The sequence below is a fragment of the Dioscorea cayenensis genome, chromosome 1, assembly GCF_009730915.1.
Source record: "Dioscorea cayenensis subsp. rotundata cultivar TDr96_F1 chromosome 1, TDr96_F1_v2_PseudoChromosome.rev07_lg8_w22 25.fasta, whole genome shotgun sequence".
In the NCBI taxonomy this organism is placed as follows: domain Eukaryota; kingdom Viridiplantae; phylum Streptophyta; class Magnoliopsida; order Dioscoreales; family Dioscoreaceae; genus Dioscorea; species Dioscorea cayenensis.
Genome location: NC_052471.1, coordinates 3,386,367 through 3,403,909, shown reverse-complemented (window position 1 = coordinate 3,403,909; position 17,543 = coordinate 3,386,367). Strand labels below are relative to the sequence as shown.

General features: G+C 32.1%; 2 protein-coding genes across 2 annotated transcripts; one reads left to right on the top strand and one right to left on the bottom strand.

Moving 5' to 3' along the window:
* Positions 1–109: 109 nt before the first annotated feature.
* On the bottom strand, positions 110–4,918 carry LOC120270294. The gene is made up of 5 exons (XM_039277323.1): positions 4,627–4,918; positions 4,446–4,499; positions 3,889–3,992; positions 1,418–1,456; positions 110–681 (listed from the first exon to the last, which is right to left on the bottom strand). The coding sequence occupies exons 1-5, from the start codon at positions 4,703–4,705 to the stop codon at positions 553–555; spliced, it is 405 nt and encodes a 134-aa protein (XP_039133257.1). The 5' UTR covers positions 4,706–4,918; the 3' UTR covers positions 110–552.
* A 6,118-nt stretch (positions 4,919–11,036) lies between these two features.
* Positions 11,037–16,757, top strand: LOC120261580 (nuclear/nucleolar GTPase 2). Its single transcript, XM_039269523.1, has 11 exons — positions 11,037–11,314; positions 11,746–11,879; positions 12,231–12,360; positions 12,872–13,032; positions 13,439–13,540; positions 13,652–13,756; positions 13,838–13,966; positions 14,436–14,576; positions 14,746–14,846; positions 15,050–15,107; positions 16,174–16,757. The coding sequence occupies exons 1-11, from the start codon at positions 11,074–11,076 to the stop codon at positions 16,573–16,575; spliced, it is 1,704 nt and encodes a 567-aa protein (XP_039125457.1). The 5' UTR covers positions 11,037–11,073; the 3' UTR covers positions 16,576–16,757.
* The last annotated feature ends 786 nt before the right edge of the window (positions 16,758–17,543 follow it).

The window sequence follows — 17,543 nt, the reverse complement described above, 5'->3', positions numbered from 1 at the left end:
TTGTTCCTAACTAGTTTTACCATGGTCATTTGCAATTCCACAATTTTTGAAGGGACATATGGAAAAAAAAAAAAACCACCCACAATTCCTGCATATATGTTCTTAAAATCTTGCAGCAAGAAACTCATGCTGGCCTAACTTCCTGTCTTACTCAGCAAGGACAGCAGTAAAAAAAAAACAAAGAAAGGGAAGTATAGCCTTACACCATCATGAATTAGGCTTCATTTAATGCCTGCATATTGAGATCAAAACAAAAAAAAAAAACGATCAGAATCACTGTTGTGAATCAAAGAAACATGTCCATATTCTTCGATCCAATGCTAAAGTTTTTGATGCAATGAATTAATTCTATGTCAACAACAGCAAAACAGATTTATGTAAGAATATGTCAGGTCAGTTTTGGGTGCAATGACTCAATAAAAAACATGAGCCCTTCATGTTGTGCATTCCTTTGACTGAGAAGTGCAGAGGACAGCTAAAACTTTCTCTAAAAATGTTGGAATCTCTCTGGCAGTATGTTATAGTCTTCAAGGGTAACTTTGCTTCAAAAACTTATGCTGATGTGGAAGGCATGTCATCAGCAGGTGGAGTCTGTGGTGGCGCGGGTGGTTTCTTCACAACAGGAGGCTTAGGAGGCCTCTTCGGTTGAACTTCGTCAGCTTTCTCCGGTGGGACTTCAAACTATAGCATCATATGAAACAAATATAGAGTCAAATATAGAATTAGTAACTCTTAGTTTACTACATATCTTGTAAATGGATTGAGAGAATCTACATAAGAGGAATATATATAACATAAACAGATTGAGATTTCAACAATCGGTGACGTGATAAAACATGAAAAGAACATGAAAAGAACACTAAAAGAAGGCCAGATATGAAAAGCAAGTCTGATTTCCTTAATTTATGGTATTTCATCCCTACCCAATGTAGACAAACAAGCAAATATGAAATGTGAAATATGCTGATTTATGGTTTTTGGCCCTCCTTCAGAAAAAACAATAAGGAAATCGGTAGTAACTTTTTAATCTGCAAGTCACTTTACCCATTGCAGAGAAAAATTACAGCTAGTTATAAGTGCTCTATATGTCAGTTGCCTTGTTTTCATTTTCAAGAACTCTCTGTATCAACAACTTAGCCTCTACTCCTTGGTTTGTTCCTCTTCATGAGATAAAGGCCCAAGGTAACTGCTAGTGTTTCCAATTAATTACTTGGATGCCAACAAATGTAGCTAATCATGATTCAAGAAAGAATAGTCAGAGACTTCAAGCACCGGACAAAAGTCTATAAGGCCAGCAATGAGAGAATTAGTTAAAATTTCTCCAGATGCTTCTCTTTAATATAGCATGATAAAAAATATAGGATGCTCTACTGATATGATTTGGTAGCCAATGATTAAAAAACAAAGCTGCACTGACCTTGAAACCACAGCCAGAAACACAGGCACGAAAGCAATCCTGCATTCAGAAAGAAACCATACTAAATGAAAATATAAAACTAGACATATAAAGCACCAATTTCAATGGCTAAATATGAGTTCCTTTCAAAAATTAGACAATGTAATTCTTAAGGCACCTTTTATTATTTAAAATAGAGAAGAAGAAAAAAAAAAGTTCGAGTTTATCATGTTCTAAAAGGAAATCTTTTGATAGCTGGATAATTAAGTATTCAATTATTTCTTTAAATGATTTCCATGTCCATTATTAACAATAAGAGTACACAAAGTGCTCTAAATAATTGAAATAATTGATACAACTCATATATATGGAAAAGTAAATAAATTACATCAACTAAAATGTTTGCCATTCTCAAGAAGTTTGAAACAAAGAAGAATTAAATTTGGCAAATGGAGATAGAAATCATGAATTTTTTTTTCCTGAAAATATTACGGGGCCGGAGATAAGTGGACCTGAATAGCTGACGTCCGCCGCAGGATTAACACTGCCTCTCAGGCACAGGCAAAGTGGACTTTCTTATATTTACATTATTAAAGCGACCAACAGTGCACCATGACGTGCAAAAAATAATACTGACTGGAAGTTGCAAGTAATATAAATTTTCACTAAAATGTCTAAAGGAGAAAAGATTGTTTGGTATAGCAAAGATCAAGGAACAAAAGGGCACGATAGCAACCGTAATTACCAACAAAGGACATTTTTTATCAGGAGATTTGAACTTCCAGACTACATCAAAAGATCAGAACAAAAGAAGCCAGAAAGGAAACATATATAAAGTTGCATGTAACTTTCCAGTTATGTCTAACTTCTAACAGTGCTAGCTTTAATGGATAATGAAATCATTGTTTGCTAACAGTTAACAAGTGAGCTTTCTTAAAAGAACTGGAACTTTAAAAAAACTGTACACTTATTTCTGAACTCATATGTATTACTTGCACTATACCTTAATATGGCTTTCATATGTACAATTCTTGCCGTGGTTTGCCCAATGTGTATAATCATGCTAATGCAAAAAAAGGAGCAAAGAAATGAAATTTTCTAAGACATTATTGCAGTAACTCCCTACATTTTAGGTGCCCTTGAATCGCAGGAATCTCATCTCTCAGTCATCATGGTCCTTTAATTTCATACATCTGCTCTTATAAGCAAATTCATTTCATTCAGACATTATATTTGATAAACACAACTCTATATTGTTCATAATTTTATTTTGCTAATGGGTCTTTTTGCTTTTAAATGACTTTGCCAAGAAGTTCACACAGTGACTGCAAACAAGTCTCTCCACTTAACTGATATTAATTCTTGCCAAATCACTACCTAAGATTAAATTTCTCATCAAAATTTTCAATTGATACCCTTTATCCATGAGAATGTAACCTGAACAGCATCTACCATAAGCTCCATAGCCATACAGATCCTATGCTTTCATATTTCTTCCTGTGCTTTCATGATTTCATCAATGCTCAGTATGTTGGATTCATAATTTGCACTTATCACCACATTTCACCTCTCTAATGTTCTCCTACATTCAGTTATGGCAAGCCTAATATACCCTAGTTTCAGTGCCTTTCTCGTCGCATGGCTCACCTTGAATCTAATGGATTTCAGAGAAAATAGATGAGTCCTGTACAAGGGAAATGTACACGTGTCAGTATTGCGAGTCAAACACAACCTTGGATCTTTATGCGTTGCACATGAGCTCATTTGCCCATTGACGTGCATGAGTTATATGCGTGCATGCAGCGTCAGATGTCTTTAATTTTAATGTGTAAATGTATACAGATAGTTTACAAACTTGCGACGGGCCACATGTCCAACAATAATTGAAACCATTGATAAACCATTTGGAAAATTTGAGAAACAATTTAACAATACAAGAAATCACTAGATGTAAACTTGCGATCATCAAAGCACCTAGAAATGAAATCAACGAATAACAGAAAGATCAAGCACCAAAAAAGCAAGTGAAGTATTTGCTTGCGCACTATAAAAATGCCATTGATATTGACCTATTAAAAACAGAAAGTTGAAAATAGATTTACACATATACACATAATTACGAACTTGATACCGCCAAGCTGTAAGACACAATAAATTAGCACGAGAAGAAGAAGAAGAAGAAGAAGAACACTCAAAATCATTAATCAAGTCCAAGCACATGGTGATTAAAATAAGAAGAAGAAGAAGAAAGAAGTAAGAAGTAAGAAGAAGAGCTCAAAATAGGGAATGCAACTATATTATTCAAAAGAAGAAGAAAGCTCAAAATCATTAATCATGTCCAAGCACATGGCAATTATTTTGATGTCTTAGTGGCATTCTTACAGAACACAACTGCCTTAAAACTTCAAATCAGTCATCATGCAATCTAAACAACATAAATAAATCAAGTCACAGAAATCTTGGTATCAAATGAAATGGATCACATGACTAACCCTAGAATAACTTTCATCTCCTGGAGACCTGTCAATGTAAGCACTCCACTGTTGGTCTTTCAGAACTGGATCCTTGTAGCATATCCCTTCACACTGTTCCACACCTGTCAGTAGGAAAAATAGCACCACTGTTACAAGAATGAATAGAAACAAGAATCCCGATTAAGGGTTGTTATGAGTTGCATGCCTGAAAACATAAAACTAGGATCAAATGGTGGAAAATTGATGAAATAAACAAATAAAAAAGGCAATTTATTCAGAATTTCCTTTATTTTCCTCTATTTACAATCAATTCAAAGCCCAAGAACATCCTCAACGAATGCAAGTAACATCAAGAAAACAAATTGCTCAAGATCACAGCAACAAGAAATCAGATAAACAGTGAATCATCATACAAAGCATAAACAGCAGTAGAACACACATCCCATTCTACATCAAGAGCAACATCATCTGATGAAAAATATACAGAGATTGCATTTCAACAAAACAACAACCCAAGAACAGACTTATTCAACGATTAAAACAACAAAAAACAACGAATCCAAAACAGCACTTACATTCCTCCCAAGTCTCGGCATCAGTACCGCAACCCTTCTTGCAGAACACTCTCCCTGCCAAAATTCAATCAAAAAAACAAAAACAGCAAAAGAAATCAGTCAAAATCTCTCCCAAATCACAACAGTAAGATCAAGAACCGAATCAAAGAAAGAAGGTATCTAGGGATTTCATCAGACGGACATGGAATCTGGAGGAGAGAAGAGTATTTCTTGGTGCAGCATTTGCCGCAAGGCGGAGACCAATCACTGGGGAGGAACATGGCGAGCTTGAGCTTGAGCTCTGGGATCAGAGGAGAGACCTCCAATGGAGAGAGGGCGATGGAGAAGAAGGAGGAGGAGGTCGAGAGAAGAGCTTCGATGGAGAATGGAAGGTCTTCGTCGTCGTCGGTGCTCCGACCTTCGGGCGAGCTCGAGAAGACGAACACTGCGAGAAAGCTCGGCGTTGCGTGGCATAAATCGTAAATAAATGCATGTTTATCATTTTATTTTGAAAACGTTTTCATTTTTTTTTTATCATTTTCTTTTTCCGATTTCGTTTTCTAATAAAACGTTTTCTTTTCGGTGTTATTTTCATACATGCCCTTGTCAAAGTTTGTAATTTGATTCATTATGTTTGTGTCCATGTACTGATATACATTAGAGATTTTTACGTGCCACCCCTTAAACTCCATTTTAATTTTATTTTACACTCGTTAGTATTTTCTTTTTGGAAAAATTGCTTGAATACCCTGCAAAACAATGAAATTGCTTAAGTATCCCCATAAAAATATTATTTACTTACATACCCCCATAAAACTAACTTTTTTACTTATATATCCCTTTAGTTACCGTTAACCACCGTTAGGGTTTATGGAATTAACCATAGTTCCCACTTAACCCAACTTAACAAAATTACCCAATTACCCTTAACATCATCTAAGGTCATAATTTTTAGTATGAAATTATTTGCTATTTTTTAGTATGAAATTACCCAATTACCCTTAATATCATCCAAAATTACCCAATTACCCTTAACCATAGTTTGAAATTATTTGTTATATATTGTTACATGTCGTAATTGTTACCTATTTTTAGGTTGTGTTTGTAAAGAGCATGTGATAATGTAAAATTTTTTTAGAGATGTTTGTAAAAACTTTAAAAATATGAATTTACTCAAAAATTCATGATTTTTAATAATTTTTAAAAATAATTAAAGCGTATATAAAAAAATTTACATTGGTTATCTATAATTTAAATAAATTAAAGTCTATAAAATATGATAACAAAATTTTGATGGTTATATTAACAAACCCATATTGGTCATTTGTTGAATGGAATGAGTAATGTCTACAAAATAAGAAAAAAAAATTAGAGGGGTATATAAGCAAACCCATTTTAGTAATTTACCCTTATTCCATCCATTGATTTAACACTATTAAGAGTCAACTTAACCATAAGGGCATATTAGCAAATATAATTGATTTATAGGGGTATACAAGCAAATATCATTTTTATGAGGGTATTTAAGTAAATTCATGATTTTACAGGAGTATACAAGTAAAAATCACTTTCTTTTTAATGTTTTAAACATTTTTTTTACTCCTATCATAACTAGGGTTATAACAAACGCGCAACAAATACTATATATATCAAAGGGGTGTGTAAATCGAGAATTGATCATCTAGCCCATGTGCCCTCTTTCAATGACACATGGTTTGGATAGCAAGCTCACACCCACAATCAGGAATCTATCATTATCACTTTTTTTTTTTTTAATGGACCCAATATCTCTTGGCTATGAGCCTTTAATTATATTAAAAATTTATATAATGCATATTATTGGGTGTTATATGTAAAATGTGGCATAATTTTTATTTTTAATAAAAAATAATGGTTTCATTATTAGAACTAATAAATATATATATATACATATAATATCTAACATCCGAGGATGAGAATTACACAAAAGATGCTATATTAAGTTGAAAGTGTGAAAATAATTCCAAGAGAATACGCTTTAGTCCTTAAATACCAAATAAATAAACTTTGTTCCACTTTGTATAATTATATTCATCTATTGTTAACTTTATAATTTTAATTATAATAATAAAAATAAAAAAATATTGATTAAAAAATATTAAATATGTGGGACTCCAAATTTGGGGTTAATTTTTGGTGACTCTAAATTTGGGGTAAAAATTAGAGGTAGATTAGAGCTTCAAATAACTTTAAATTCTATATTTACAATCATGGTTGGAGTTATTTTTTTATGTGGTAATAATTCTATTGATTAAAATAATTGATATTTTTATATAACATACGTTTTTTCGGTGTGGTAATGCACATCACCAGCAAGCCACCTCATTTATAAATGATTTTTTTTTTTCTAAAATTTGATTTTACATATTGATGGTATGGCATAATTAAGTGAAAATGCCCAAATAGTCTTTAAATTATATAGGAAAATGCACTTTGATACCTGATCTGCGCCATTTATATAAGTTAATCTTTTTTTGAGTTATATGACAATAATTTGAGATAATCACTTTAGGGTCTGATGGTAAGTCATCAAAATGATGAATAAACAATGTAAAGTCGAATTTCCTTACTATGATACTACATAAATACTATAACAATATTAATATATTATTTATACATTGTATATTAGGTTTTCTGTGGGAGAAGCCGTATTCTTCATCATTTTAGAGTTGCAAGTCAGTAAAATTTATCATTGTGGGGTTATGATCCCTGATATATTATCTTGGGTACACATGATATCTCATTATTTCTCCGTGTGTTAACATATCCCATATGATAAATCATGTAGTTAAGTCAACATAATTGGTGCATCATTATACATGTCTATTGCTTTGGCAACCCCTTTTGCGGGGCACTATTTTTTCATATTTATAAAAAAATATATAAAATAATAATAATAATAATAATTCAATCAACTACACTTAAATTTTCATTGCAATTTGATCCCACTAACTAAGGGCATGTATGTATATAACTGTGACTACTAATGTTGGCACAATTTAAATATCAAAGTATTAATTTAAAATGGAATAATATTTTTAATTTAATTTAAATTATTTGTCGCGGCAACAACTGCCTGATCAACTAGAAGTAATGCTACGCTAGTTTATCATTTTGAATATTTGCATTAAATCCACTTGTAAGGTTAAAAAAAATAAAAGTGAAACTATGCAAATAAATCTTTGTACAAAGATAAAAAAACATTAGTAATTATATATATATATATACATGCATGTATGTATATGTCCGTTATCATTGTGTAAAATTAATTTTTTGAAAAATATAATAAAATTTTTGCAGTTAAAACATATTGATAATGTAGAATTTTATGTCAATCGATAAAATACATAATTGAACTATTACCGTGTTAGTAACGGAGTTAAATTAGTTTTATTTTAAATTTGGTTCGATATTTTTAATTATCTTGAGTTACTTTTAGTTTGTACATATTCATTAATTATATATATATATATATATATATATATATATCTTTTATTCTATTTTTGGTGTTTGTTATGATTACTTTCTATTACTTTTGTAAGATACTCGATGTGCGATGTGTGTATTAATTATGAAATAATATGTTTTTTTAGTTTGATTGAGTGAAAATTAGAATATTTTTTATTTAAATCAAAATTTGGATATATAGTGAAAAGACCAAACGTAATGAAGAGAAGTATATTGAGCAAAACAATAACAACAATGTCTTTTTTTTTAATATCAAATTCTTATGTTAGGAAATGTTACAAATATTAGTGTTTATTTGGATTTTTAAATAAGATGATTATAAATATAAGGTTTAATTGCCGCACAGGTCCTTATAATTGTGTACTTTTTACTTTTTTAGTCATTTTTATATTTTTGGGTACAATTAAGTTCTTATATTTGGCCGAGTTTGGTTGTTCTAGTCCACGACAATATTTTTAGGTACAATTAAGTTCTTCCAATTTACACATGAATGACCCAACTCGACTAAATATGAGGATTTAATTGTATCTAAAAATATTATAAGGATTAAAAGAGTAGAAAGTACACAATTACAGGGACCTGTACAACAATTAAACCTAAATATATAAGGGGTGATAAGTAATTTTGCTATTTCTAAGGGGTGGCAAGTAAATACCTGATTATTTTCATGAATCTTAAATGATGCATTCACATTTTTAGTCTGAAAAGATTTTTTATATAAATATAAAAGATAACACCGCTAATTCATAGAAAATTTTAAAAATAATAAACTCTAATGTTTGAGTTTTCACCAATTTATCAAGGAACGCTCAAGAGATTATATATATATATATATATATAATTAGAATTGAGATATTGGGGGGAAACCTAAGACAAATGCAATACTTAAATTTAGGGTAAAAAAAAAACATTTTTTTTTAATTTTTTTTATAATAAATTTAGCTATGATGTTTTAATTGTGATATCAATTTTGAACATTGTTTTTCTCTTGCAATCGTTTAATTTTTTTTTAGTATTTTTATAATTTCTGTATTCTAAAAAAGATTCTTTATTTTATTTGAATTAAAGGAGTCAAATTTTTTATTTCATAGTTTAAAATTTTTGTATACAGTGAATGGAATTTTATTTTTTATTTATTTTGAATTTATTAACATGAAATTTTATTAATCAGGAAAAATGTTGTATATTTTTCTTAAATTTTTTTTTCAAATTTCATAAAAATTTTTCATTTTATTTGTGTTGAGTGAATAAATTGGTAATCATTCCATATTTTCTCACAACTATTTTTTAAATCATATTTTTTTATTCTATTCCCATTACTAGTATATTTTTTTTATTAAATATCATATTTGTGAACAAAAATAATATTTGCCTCTATATATAAAAATGTTTGCCTTTAATTGACCAATATTTTTTAATTAAAATAATATAATTAACCTAATTATTTATTAAAGTTATTTTGGTGTTCTTAATTGCCTCTAATAATATAGTTGCTATTAGTACAAGAATATAATAATTTTATTAGAAATCTTTCACAGCCAAATTTAAAATTATCAAAGGTTCTATTTGATCTCTATCACAAGGTTTTAAATTCACAAAACATGTCACGATTAATTAGGACATTATGAAACAAATTTAACTGCCTAATTTTTTTTTAGGTGCTTTTCAGTTTCGGATGGAATGACAAAGGCTCAAAATTACTAATTTGTATGGCCTTGCTTATTTTTTTATTATTTTTTTTTAAAAAAATATATCATAATTTGGAAGTCCATTTTTTTATTTGTGTAAAGTTTTTTTATTCAGTTGAAGTTAGTGATGATCGGGAATGAAAGAGATCTAAGAAACCATTCTTGGATAAAGAATTAATTGTCAAGGCTTTTATAAAGATCTTAAGAACTATACCAAGCTCTGTTCCAAAGAAAATTAGGGCTAAAAAGTGAAATAGTTCAACCGGTTTGAATGGATGGACAAATTAGGGTCATTAAATTTGGAAATAAATAATTTATATTTAAATTGCATATACTGAAATAAATGATAAAAATGTAATAGAAGAAGAAAAAAAAAACATTACTTTTGTATCAACAAATATCCAATAAATTATTTTTGTTTTAACAAAGAAATTTTGTTTAGTAATTATTATTTTTTAAATATTTTTGAAGATCAATATATTATAATTTACTAAGTTGTCACCGTCATTATTTTGAAATAAATTAATATTAATTTTATACAAGTATATAATCTCTTTTTTTTTTTTTTAATTTAAAAACTAAAAGGTGATAGATTTAGGTCTTATTTGGGATGGATTTGAATTTGCAAATTTTAAATGGATTTAGGTTTGAGAATTATATGTTAATTTTTTTTAAATCCAAAGCATAAATATTTTTAAAGATTAATTTATTTATATTTAATTTTGTTTTATAAGTGAAAGTATAATATCAAAAGCATTTGGAGATATATAAGTAAGCTTATCAGACTATATACGTGCCATTATATGCTATGTATGTTGTAGTGTATCCTTATTCACTTTTTTTTTTTTTACTCATTTATTAAAAAAATTAAGTTAAACAATTAGTAAATAGTATAGTAGAAGTCACTTTGAGTGGCGAGTGAATGATACAAGGTCGAATTTTTTATGCCGTTATACTATACAATATTATGTAAAAAAAAGTTACAATGTCAATTAATGCCCCCCCCCCAAGTAATACATATGTATAGATCCTAATTATTTAATGTGTTAATCCGTCATAAATCTCTCGGGGCCGTTGAGCCACTAATACACAATTATATCTACCTCTTATGTGTATAAAAAAAAAATCAAATTAATCAGTAAAAAAAACATCAACAAACATATGTATAAGGACTTATCATAATAAATTTAAATAAAATTTAATTTTTATTAAATAATTTAGAAACCTCATTTTTAAATTTGGATTTCGGTATGCACTTTCACCGAACTATTTAATTTAACAAAAATAATGGAAGTTTTACAAAATTAGTATGTAGTTAACAAAAAAAATATTTGCATAAAATAGGGGGTTCTTTGCAAATGAACCCCTCCGAGCTTGGACTCGCAGTGGCGTCGATAAAACCCTAAAAATCAGTGATTCATTGCTTCCTTGGCTTCTTCTTTGAAACCCTAAAAATGGCGAAGAAGAAAGAGAAGAAGTCCAACGTCTCGGGGAAGCCCAAGCACTCCTTGGACGTGAATCGCAGCAATGGCGGCGCCGCCGTTGATAAGGGAGCTCGCTCGGCCGCCACGGTGCGGCGGCTCAAGATGTACAATACCCGCCCGCTGCGAAATAGCAAGGGAAAGGTCCTCAAACACGAGCTCCAATCGAAGGAGCTTCCCAACACCCGCATCGTTCCCGATCGGCGCTGGTTTGGTGCGTTTCTCTTTTCTTCAAATCATGTTTCTCCATTATTCTCTTTAATATGGCTTAAAAAAAAAAGAGTTTTTTTTCTTCTAGGGTTCCAGTTTAAAACACTTACATAGGGTGAATTCTTGTGGTTTCTTTGAATTTTCTATTTCTTTGTAATTTCTCTGAACATGCGGCAAATTTTAGCTATAATTCTTGGGTGTATAGCTTAAATTATGGTTTTTTTTTACATGCTTCTAGTTTTTCGGTGGTTGAGGGGAAAAAAATCTTGTCCATCATAGGGTTTGAAAGCTGTAAACCAGATTTTCTTTTTATTGGCAAATTTTCATTTTATGCAATAGATTTAAGCTAACTTCTTCTGGTTAGAAAATGTTGAACTTGCGCTTGGTTACTGGATTTTTGCATGTTGTCACTGGTTTATGTTCTGTATTTTGTAGGTAACACGCGAGTTGTTAAGCAAAAGGAACTTGAGTTCTTTCGCGAAGAGCTTCAAAGCAGACTTTCCAGTAATTATAATGTCATTCTTAAGGAGAGGAAACTGCCCATGTCCCTTCTAAATGATCATCAGAAGGTATGTGCACAACTATCCTTTACAATTTCCTTTGAAATTCTACATAGTATGGTGATGCATAATGTTTCTACTAGTTTTTAAGTCCATGACTCGTTATTATGTAATTTTGCTAATGTCTTTTGTTCTTGCTTTTACGATGGGATTTCTTGCCTTATACTGCTTTTTTTTTTTAAGTAAATATGTTCATGCATTTCTCTTTGCTATTCATATGATACATCCCTGCCCTCACAAGTAATTCACTTTCGTTTTGATTCGTAGGATTGAGCAGATGTCATTTATGAGATATTGAAAATCAATTTAATGACATTCCATGAAAGCTGCTAAAAAGATTTTTTATTTTGGCTTTTTCAGCAAGCAAAGGCACACCTTCTTGACACTGAACCGTTTGAGGATGCATTTGGACCAAAAAGGAAAAGGAAACGTCCAAAGCTTCTTGCATCTGATTATGAGTCTCTTGTTCAGAGAGCAGATGGGTCTCAAGGTAACAAACAGTTCTTTTTCAATTGCTTCATAAAATTAATTGTGTTTTAGTGTGAATTATTGAGGTTCTTTCTCTCGGGGTTTTCTCTCTTTTGCCAAAATAGATCTAACTCTATAAAGAACAGCTTGACAACAATCACTTCTGAAATTTCATTACATTACTGGGACTTCATTAGCTTGCCACGAACCAACTAAATACCGTGCCATTTTATGTGTGTGTGTGTTTCTTTTTTTTGAATTTGGAAGTTATGCAAAAGTAGCATATGTAGCATATTCAGTATTATGAAATTGGGGGTCTGTAATGTAGTTTAATTCCTAATTTAATTCCCTTTAACTGAGGAGGTTTATCCTCTCTATCTATAATTATTTAAAGTTTCACAATTTCATTAGATTAAGTTGACAAAATGTTATTAATAATTTCAAAATCACCTGAGAGTATAAGCTTGCTTTTACAGATTGTGTTGGTAGCTATTTTTATCTGAACCATGAATACTTATATTCTTTCCTTGTAGATAACTTTGAGCAGAAATCTGCAAACAAGCTATCTGGGGAGGTTAATGAAGAGGATGGTTTCAGAGACTTGGTAAGACATTCAATGTTTGACAAGGGGCAGAGCAAGCGCATTTGGGGGGAACTCTACAAGGTTGTTGATTCTTCAGATGTAGTTGTCCAGGTTAGTTATGTTCTATTCACTCATATGTGATGAACTATTTATTTATTTATTTTTTCCAAAAATCACACCAAATTCCCAAGGTTGTTACTGCCTTCCTTAAGTACTCACGGCAGATAATTGATTTGTCTATCCATATGTTAATCCTTAGGTCGCTAAGTGTTAAGACTGTTTCTGTGTTTGGTGATATGTGGGCATTTCTGTGCAATTGTATTTTAGTAACTGCTCATATATCTCATTGTTTGGATGTCTATCAGTGACTGCTATGCACACGGTTTGATTATTATGTACCTCAATTTAATGTCATCTAGTTCTCTTCCATGCTGCTTTTGGTTTTTCAGAGAAAAGTTTTCTGTTATATTTGCTTATTTCGCATTTCAATTTTTGAACAACTATTCTTCTGCCATAGGTTTTAGATGCTAGGGATCCACAAGGGACAAGGTGCCCCCACTTGGAGAAGCATTTGAAGGAGCAATGCAAGCACAAACACATGGTTCTTCTACTAAACAAAGTATCTATCTTAACCTTTCGATGGATTGTGTTTGAGTTAGTTTTACATTTCTAATTTCTTTATTATTGTAAAATCCTTTTTGAGTTTTGTATTTTTTTGCTTTTTGTCAAGTGTGATCTTATTCCAGCATGGGCAACCAAAGGATGGTTGCGGGTGCTTTCAAAGGAATATCCTACTCTGGCATTCCATGCAAGTATTAACAAATCTTTTGGCAAGGTGCATCTCTCTCTCTCTCTCTCTCTGCCTTTATGTATGGCTTTCTTCAATATATTCTTGGCTGTTTTTCTTTCATTGCAGGGTTCTCTTCTCTCAGTGCTAAGGCAGTTTGCTCGTTTAAAAAGCGATAAGCAAGCCATATCTGTGGGGTTTGTTGGATATCCAAATGTTGGCAAATCTTCTGTCATCAATACCCTACGCACAAAGAATGTAAGTGTCTGTTGAAGAAGTCGGGCACTTGCAATTTTGAGCGTTTTACCGTTGGTTTCTTATTATGAAATTCATATTCTTTTTATTGTGTTATAGAATTTCCTGTTAATTGTATTCACCTTCTTCTGTTGATAGTAAGAAAGAAGGAATTTCAAAATTATATACAGCCTTTAGGTGTGGGGGCTATCCCAACTTGTCAGTAATTATTAAGTCCCTCTTGCTCTTATACTTGTTTATGTGAATCACGGGCAATTCAAATTGTTGTCTGCTAGGATAAATAACTGGATTACTTGACTAGATATAGTTTTTACATTAGACAAAATTATCATGCCGAGTTAAGAATTGTAAATGACTGATTTAATTTTGATACTTTTGGCTTTGAGAATCACTATTATGAAAACTCATTGCTCAGGTTTAAATCCATTAGACCATGGGAATTGACATAAATGTTTTATCTTTTCTTCTCAAGGTCTGCAAAGTGGCTCCTATTCCTGGAGAAACTAAAGTCTGGCAATACATTACTCTGACAAAGCGGATCTTCTTGATTGACTGCCCTGGTGTTGTTTACCAGAACAAGGACTCTGAAACGGATATAGTTCTGAAGGGTGTGGTATGTGTTTACAACATTTGATAACCATGGAAAACCTTTACCCAAAGTGATTTTCATCAAATTCTTTTGCATCTGTGGTTGCTGGAGTTTGTTGGAATACCTTTGGAGGCTGAAATTATGCTTTCTGCATCATTGAAAGTCTAATGCAATTTTTGTGTCATGCAAATAGGTGCGTGTTGAGAACTTGGAAGATGCATCTGAGCATATTGGAGAAGTACTGAAACGTGTAAAGAAGGAGCATCTGCGAAGAGCATATAAGATAGAAGATTGGTATGTCTGCTTATTGTCAATCAATATGGCTCAGGCTGGTTAACTTTCATAGTTTGATCATTGCATCATGCTGTTCATGTCAACCATGGTGTTGGTAGATTTTTTTTTCATCATTGTTTTGAAATTATCGAAACATGTTTTTACCTTATCTTTTGTATTGTCATGTGGTTGTGTTATCCTGATCATCCTACTTGTTCTTACAGGGCTGATGAATATGACTTTCTTGTCCAGTTATGCAAACTATCTGGAAAACTTCTCAAGGTATGGCATAACTAATTTTCTTGATTGATCTCCTTTTGAAGCTTGGCAATGAACATTAGGTTTCAGGGGGGAAATGCTAGGTAGCCTAGGCTGATTATTTAAGTGCAATAAAGACGTGGAACTTTGACTTTTCTCCAGTCAATGCCATGTAGCATGCCAACTATCAAATATCAATCTATATAAATTATTTGGAAAATGATTGCCTAAAAGTTGAATGGACACCAGTGCCACATGGCTGCCGTCTTGGCTCATTCTATTGAATGGTTCAAATGGAATAGAGCTTGATAGCTCACAAGGCAGCCAAGTTGTAGCAAATTGCTAGCAAATAACAAACCCTAGTCAGTTTTGACTATGGCAAATAATCATATGTGGAAGATTGAGCATAAGTAACCAATCATCAGATGGATCTTCAGGCTTAATATCTTGACAACCAGATTATTAATGAGAGGATTTAACAAATTTAAAAAGACAATAGTAAAAAATAACAAGACATACTTCATGAAACAGTTGTCAAGCCTAAACTAATAATGTCTCGTCTAATATGGTTTCTTTTGGATTTGGATGATGTAATTCTAGGTCAAGTGAAAATAATCTTATGGGCAGAAAAATGCTGTATGACCTCAAAGATGGTTGGTGACCAATTAGTTACCACTAGAACAGATCTGTTTTCATTGATCACCATTTTGCAGGGTTGATTCAGCCAAAACTTAAACATGAACCAATTGTTGGTACACGCATATACAACCAAGCAGGACCGCACATTAAAATCTATGGGTCGTGTTGATTATGTTTCATGATATGAAGCTGAGACTCACCTGACGTTGTCAACCTTCTCATTTTACAGCTTCCCATCAGTGGAACATGGTATCACAGTAACTAATAATCCGACAGTGTTAAATTTAGTGCATGTGGATCTGAATATATAAGCTCGGATCTCGCATTTCATTAGCTTAAATCTTATGGTTGAATCAAGCCTAAATAGTATGTTTGGTCTGCATTTGACACAAACTATTAGAAGCATAAATCTCTGATAACTTGTAACAAAAGGATTTTGTATATTTTCTAGGGCGGCGAGCCGGATCTAACAACAGCAGCGAAAATGGTCTTACATGACTGGCAAAGGGGCAGGATACCCTTTTTTGTTCCCCCACCTCAACAACAAGAAGTTGAAGAAGAACAGCAACCAAATGCATCCGATGAAATTGAAGATACGACAATAAGCACAGATCAGGCTGCTGCAGCTATGAAGGCCATTGCAGGCATCATCTCATCCCAGCAATTAAAACATGTTCCTGTGCAAAAGAACTTTTTCGGGGAAGATGATCAAGAACATGAAGATGGGCATGAAGATGAACAGCAGCATCCTTTGGTAGATGATGTTGAACATGGAGAAGATGAACAACAACTGCCTTTGGCTGATAATGTTGGCCATGAAGATGAGCAGCATCCTGCGGCAGATGCTGAATGATTAGTCCGAAATGCTTGATATGAACATCATGCTTACTATTGGGTTATGGATATCTGTCTCAATTTTGTTTTATTACAGTTGATATTTTTGTTTCTCTTCTCATGTATTCTAAATGGCTAAGAACTTGCTTTTTGAAGGTTGGAGCTAATGGATATATTCAAATGTGTTTATTGTTGGTATTATTTTGGGTTGGCATTTTATGTCTCGGTAAGCTCTTTAAAAAATGAGGATATATAGCATACTCAATTTGGTATTAGAGCATCTGGTTAGGTAGAAGTGGTTTTTCGATGATACTTATCTTAAAAAAAAAAACTTAATAATTATTTTAAAAAATTAATATCAACACACATTTATCATTAACTATATATATAATTTTAATAGAATAATTTAGTGTAAATCATCACTATTTTCTCCATCCAACGGTTTCAAACAAGCACAAGAAAAGAGTAATGCTATATAATGCGAAGAAGTTGGCCGAATTCCTTACACGAATGGCATACTCTAATTCTTCTCATCCCTCTTTGTCTTCCCGCTGCTGCCACCACCTCACATCCCGTGCCACCGGATCTCATCACCCGCCGTCCCCCTCTCATCCTCCTTCGTCTTTTCATAATAAAATCATGAACAAATGAGCAGAATAAAAAACATACATGAAAAGGAATACAATTACATACATGTAAAAATTTAAAAATTTGCAAAAATTTCATAGATCTATGATCTTAGGCGGGCAACGAGGTCCGATGGCGTGGGACTTGAGCGAAGACGAAGAGGGATGGGAGGAATTAGGGCATGCAAAGAGTTCGTTGGAGTCGGTAGCAGAGAGACTTAGTAGAGCGGGTGCGGGCGACGGGACATTAAGCGACCTTGAAAATAAAGAATGGGAGGAATTAGGGCTTGCTTTTGCTTTTTAATTGGTGACTAGGAAAGATAAAATGGGTTGACATGGATGCCAACTGACATCCATGTCA

What these genes read in the sequence shown, in the direction of transcription:
- LOC120270294 (XM_039277323.1), bottom strand. Translation starts at nt 4,705, where the DNA reads ATGTTCCTCCCCAGTGATTGGTCTCCGCCTTGCGGCAAATGCTGCACC. An exon ending in TGCCGAGACTTGGGAGGAAT is followed by an intron (nt 3,993 to 4,445) that starts GTAAGTGCTGTT and finishes TCCTACTGACAG; the next exon opens with GTGTGGAACAGTGTGAAGGG. An exon ending in TTTCTGGCTGTGGTTTCAAG is followed by an intron (nt 682 to 1,417) that starts GTCAGTGCAGCT and finishes ATGATGCTATAG; the next exon opens with TTTGAAGTCCCACCGGAGAA.
- LOC120261580 (XM_039269523.1), top strand. Translation starts at nt 11,074, where the DNA reads ATGGCGAAGAAGAAAGAGAAGAAGTCCAACGTCTCGGGGAAGCCCAAG. An exon ending in TTCTAAATGATCATCAGAAG is followed by an intron (nt 11,880 to 12,230) that starts GTATGTGCACAA and finishes TGGCTTTTTCAG; the next exon opens with CAAGCAAAGGCACACCTTCT. An exon ending in TGGTTCTTCTACTAAACAAA is followed by an intron (nt 13,541 to 13,651) that starts GTATCTATCTTA and finishes CTTTTTGTCAAG; the next exon opens with TGTGATCTTATTCCAGCATG.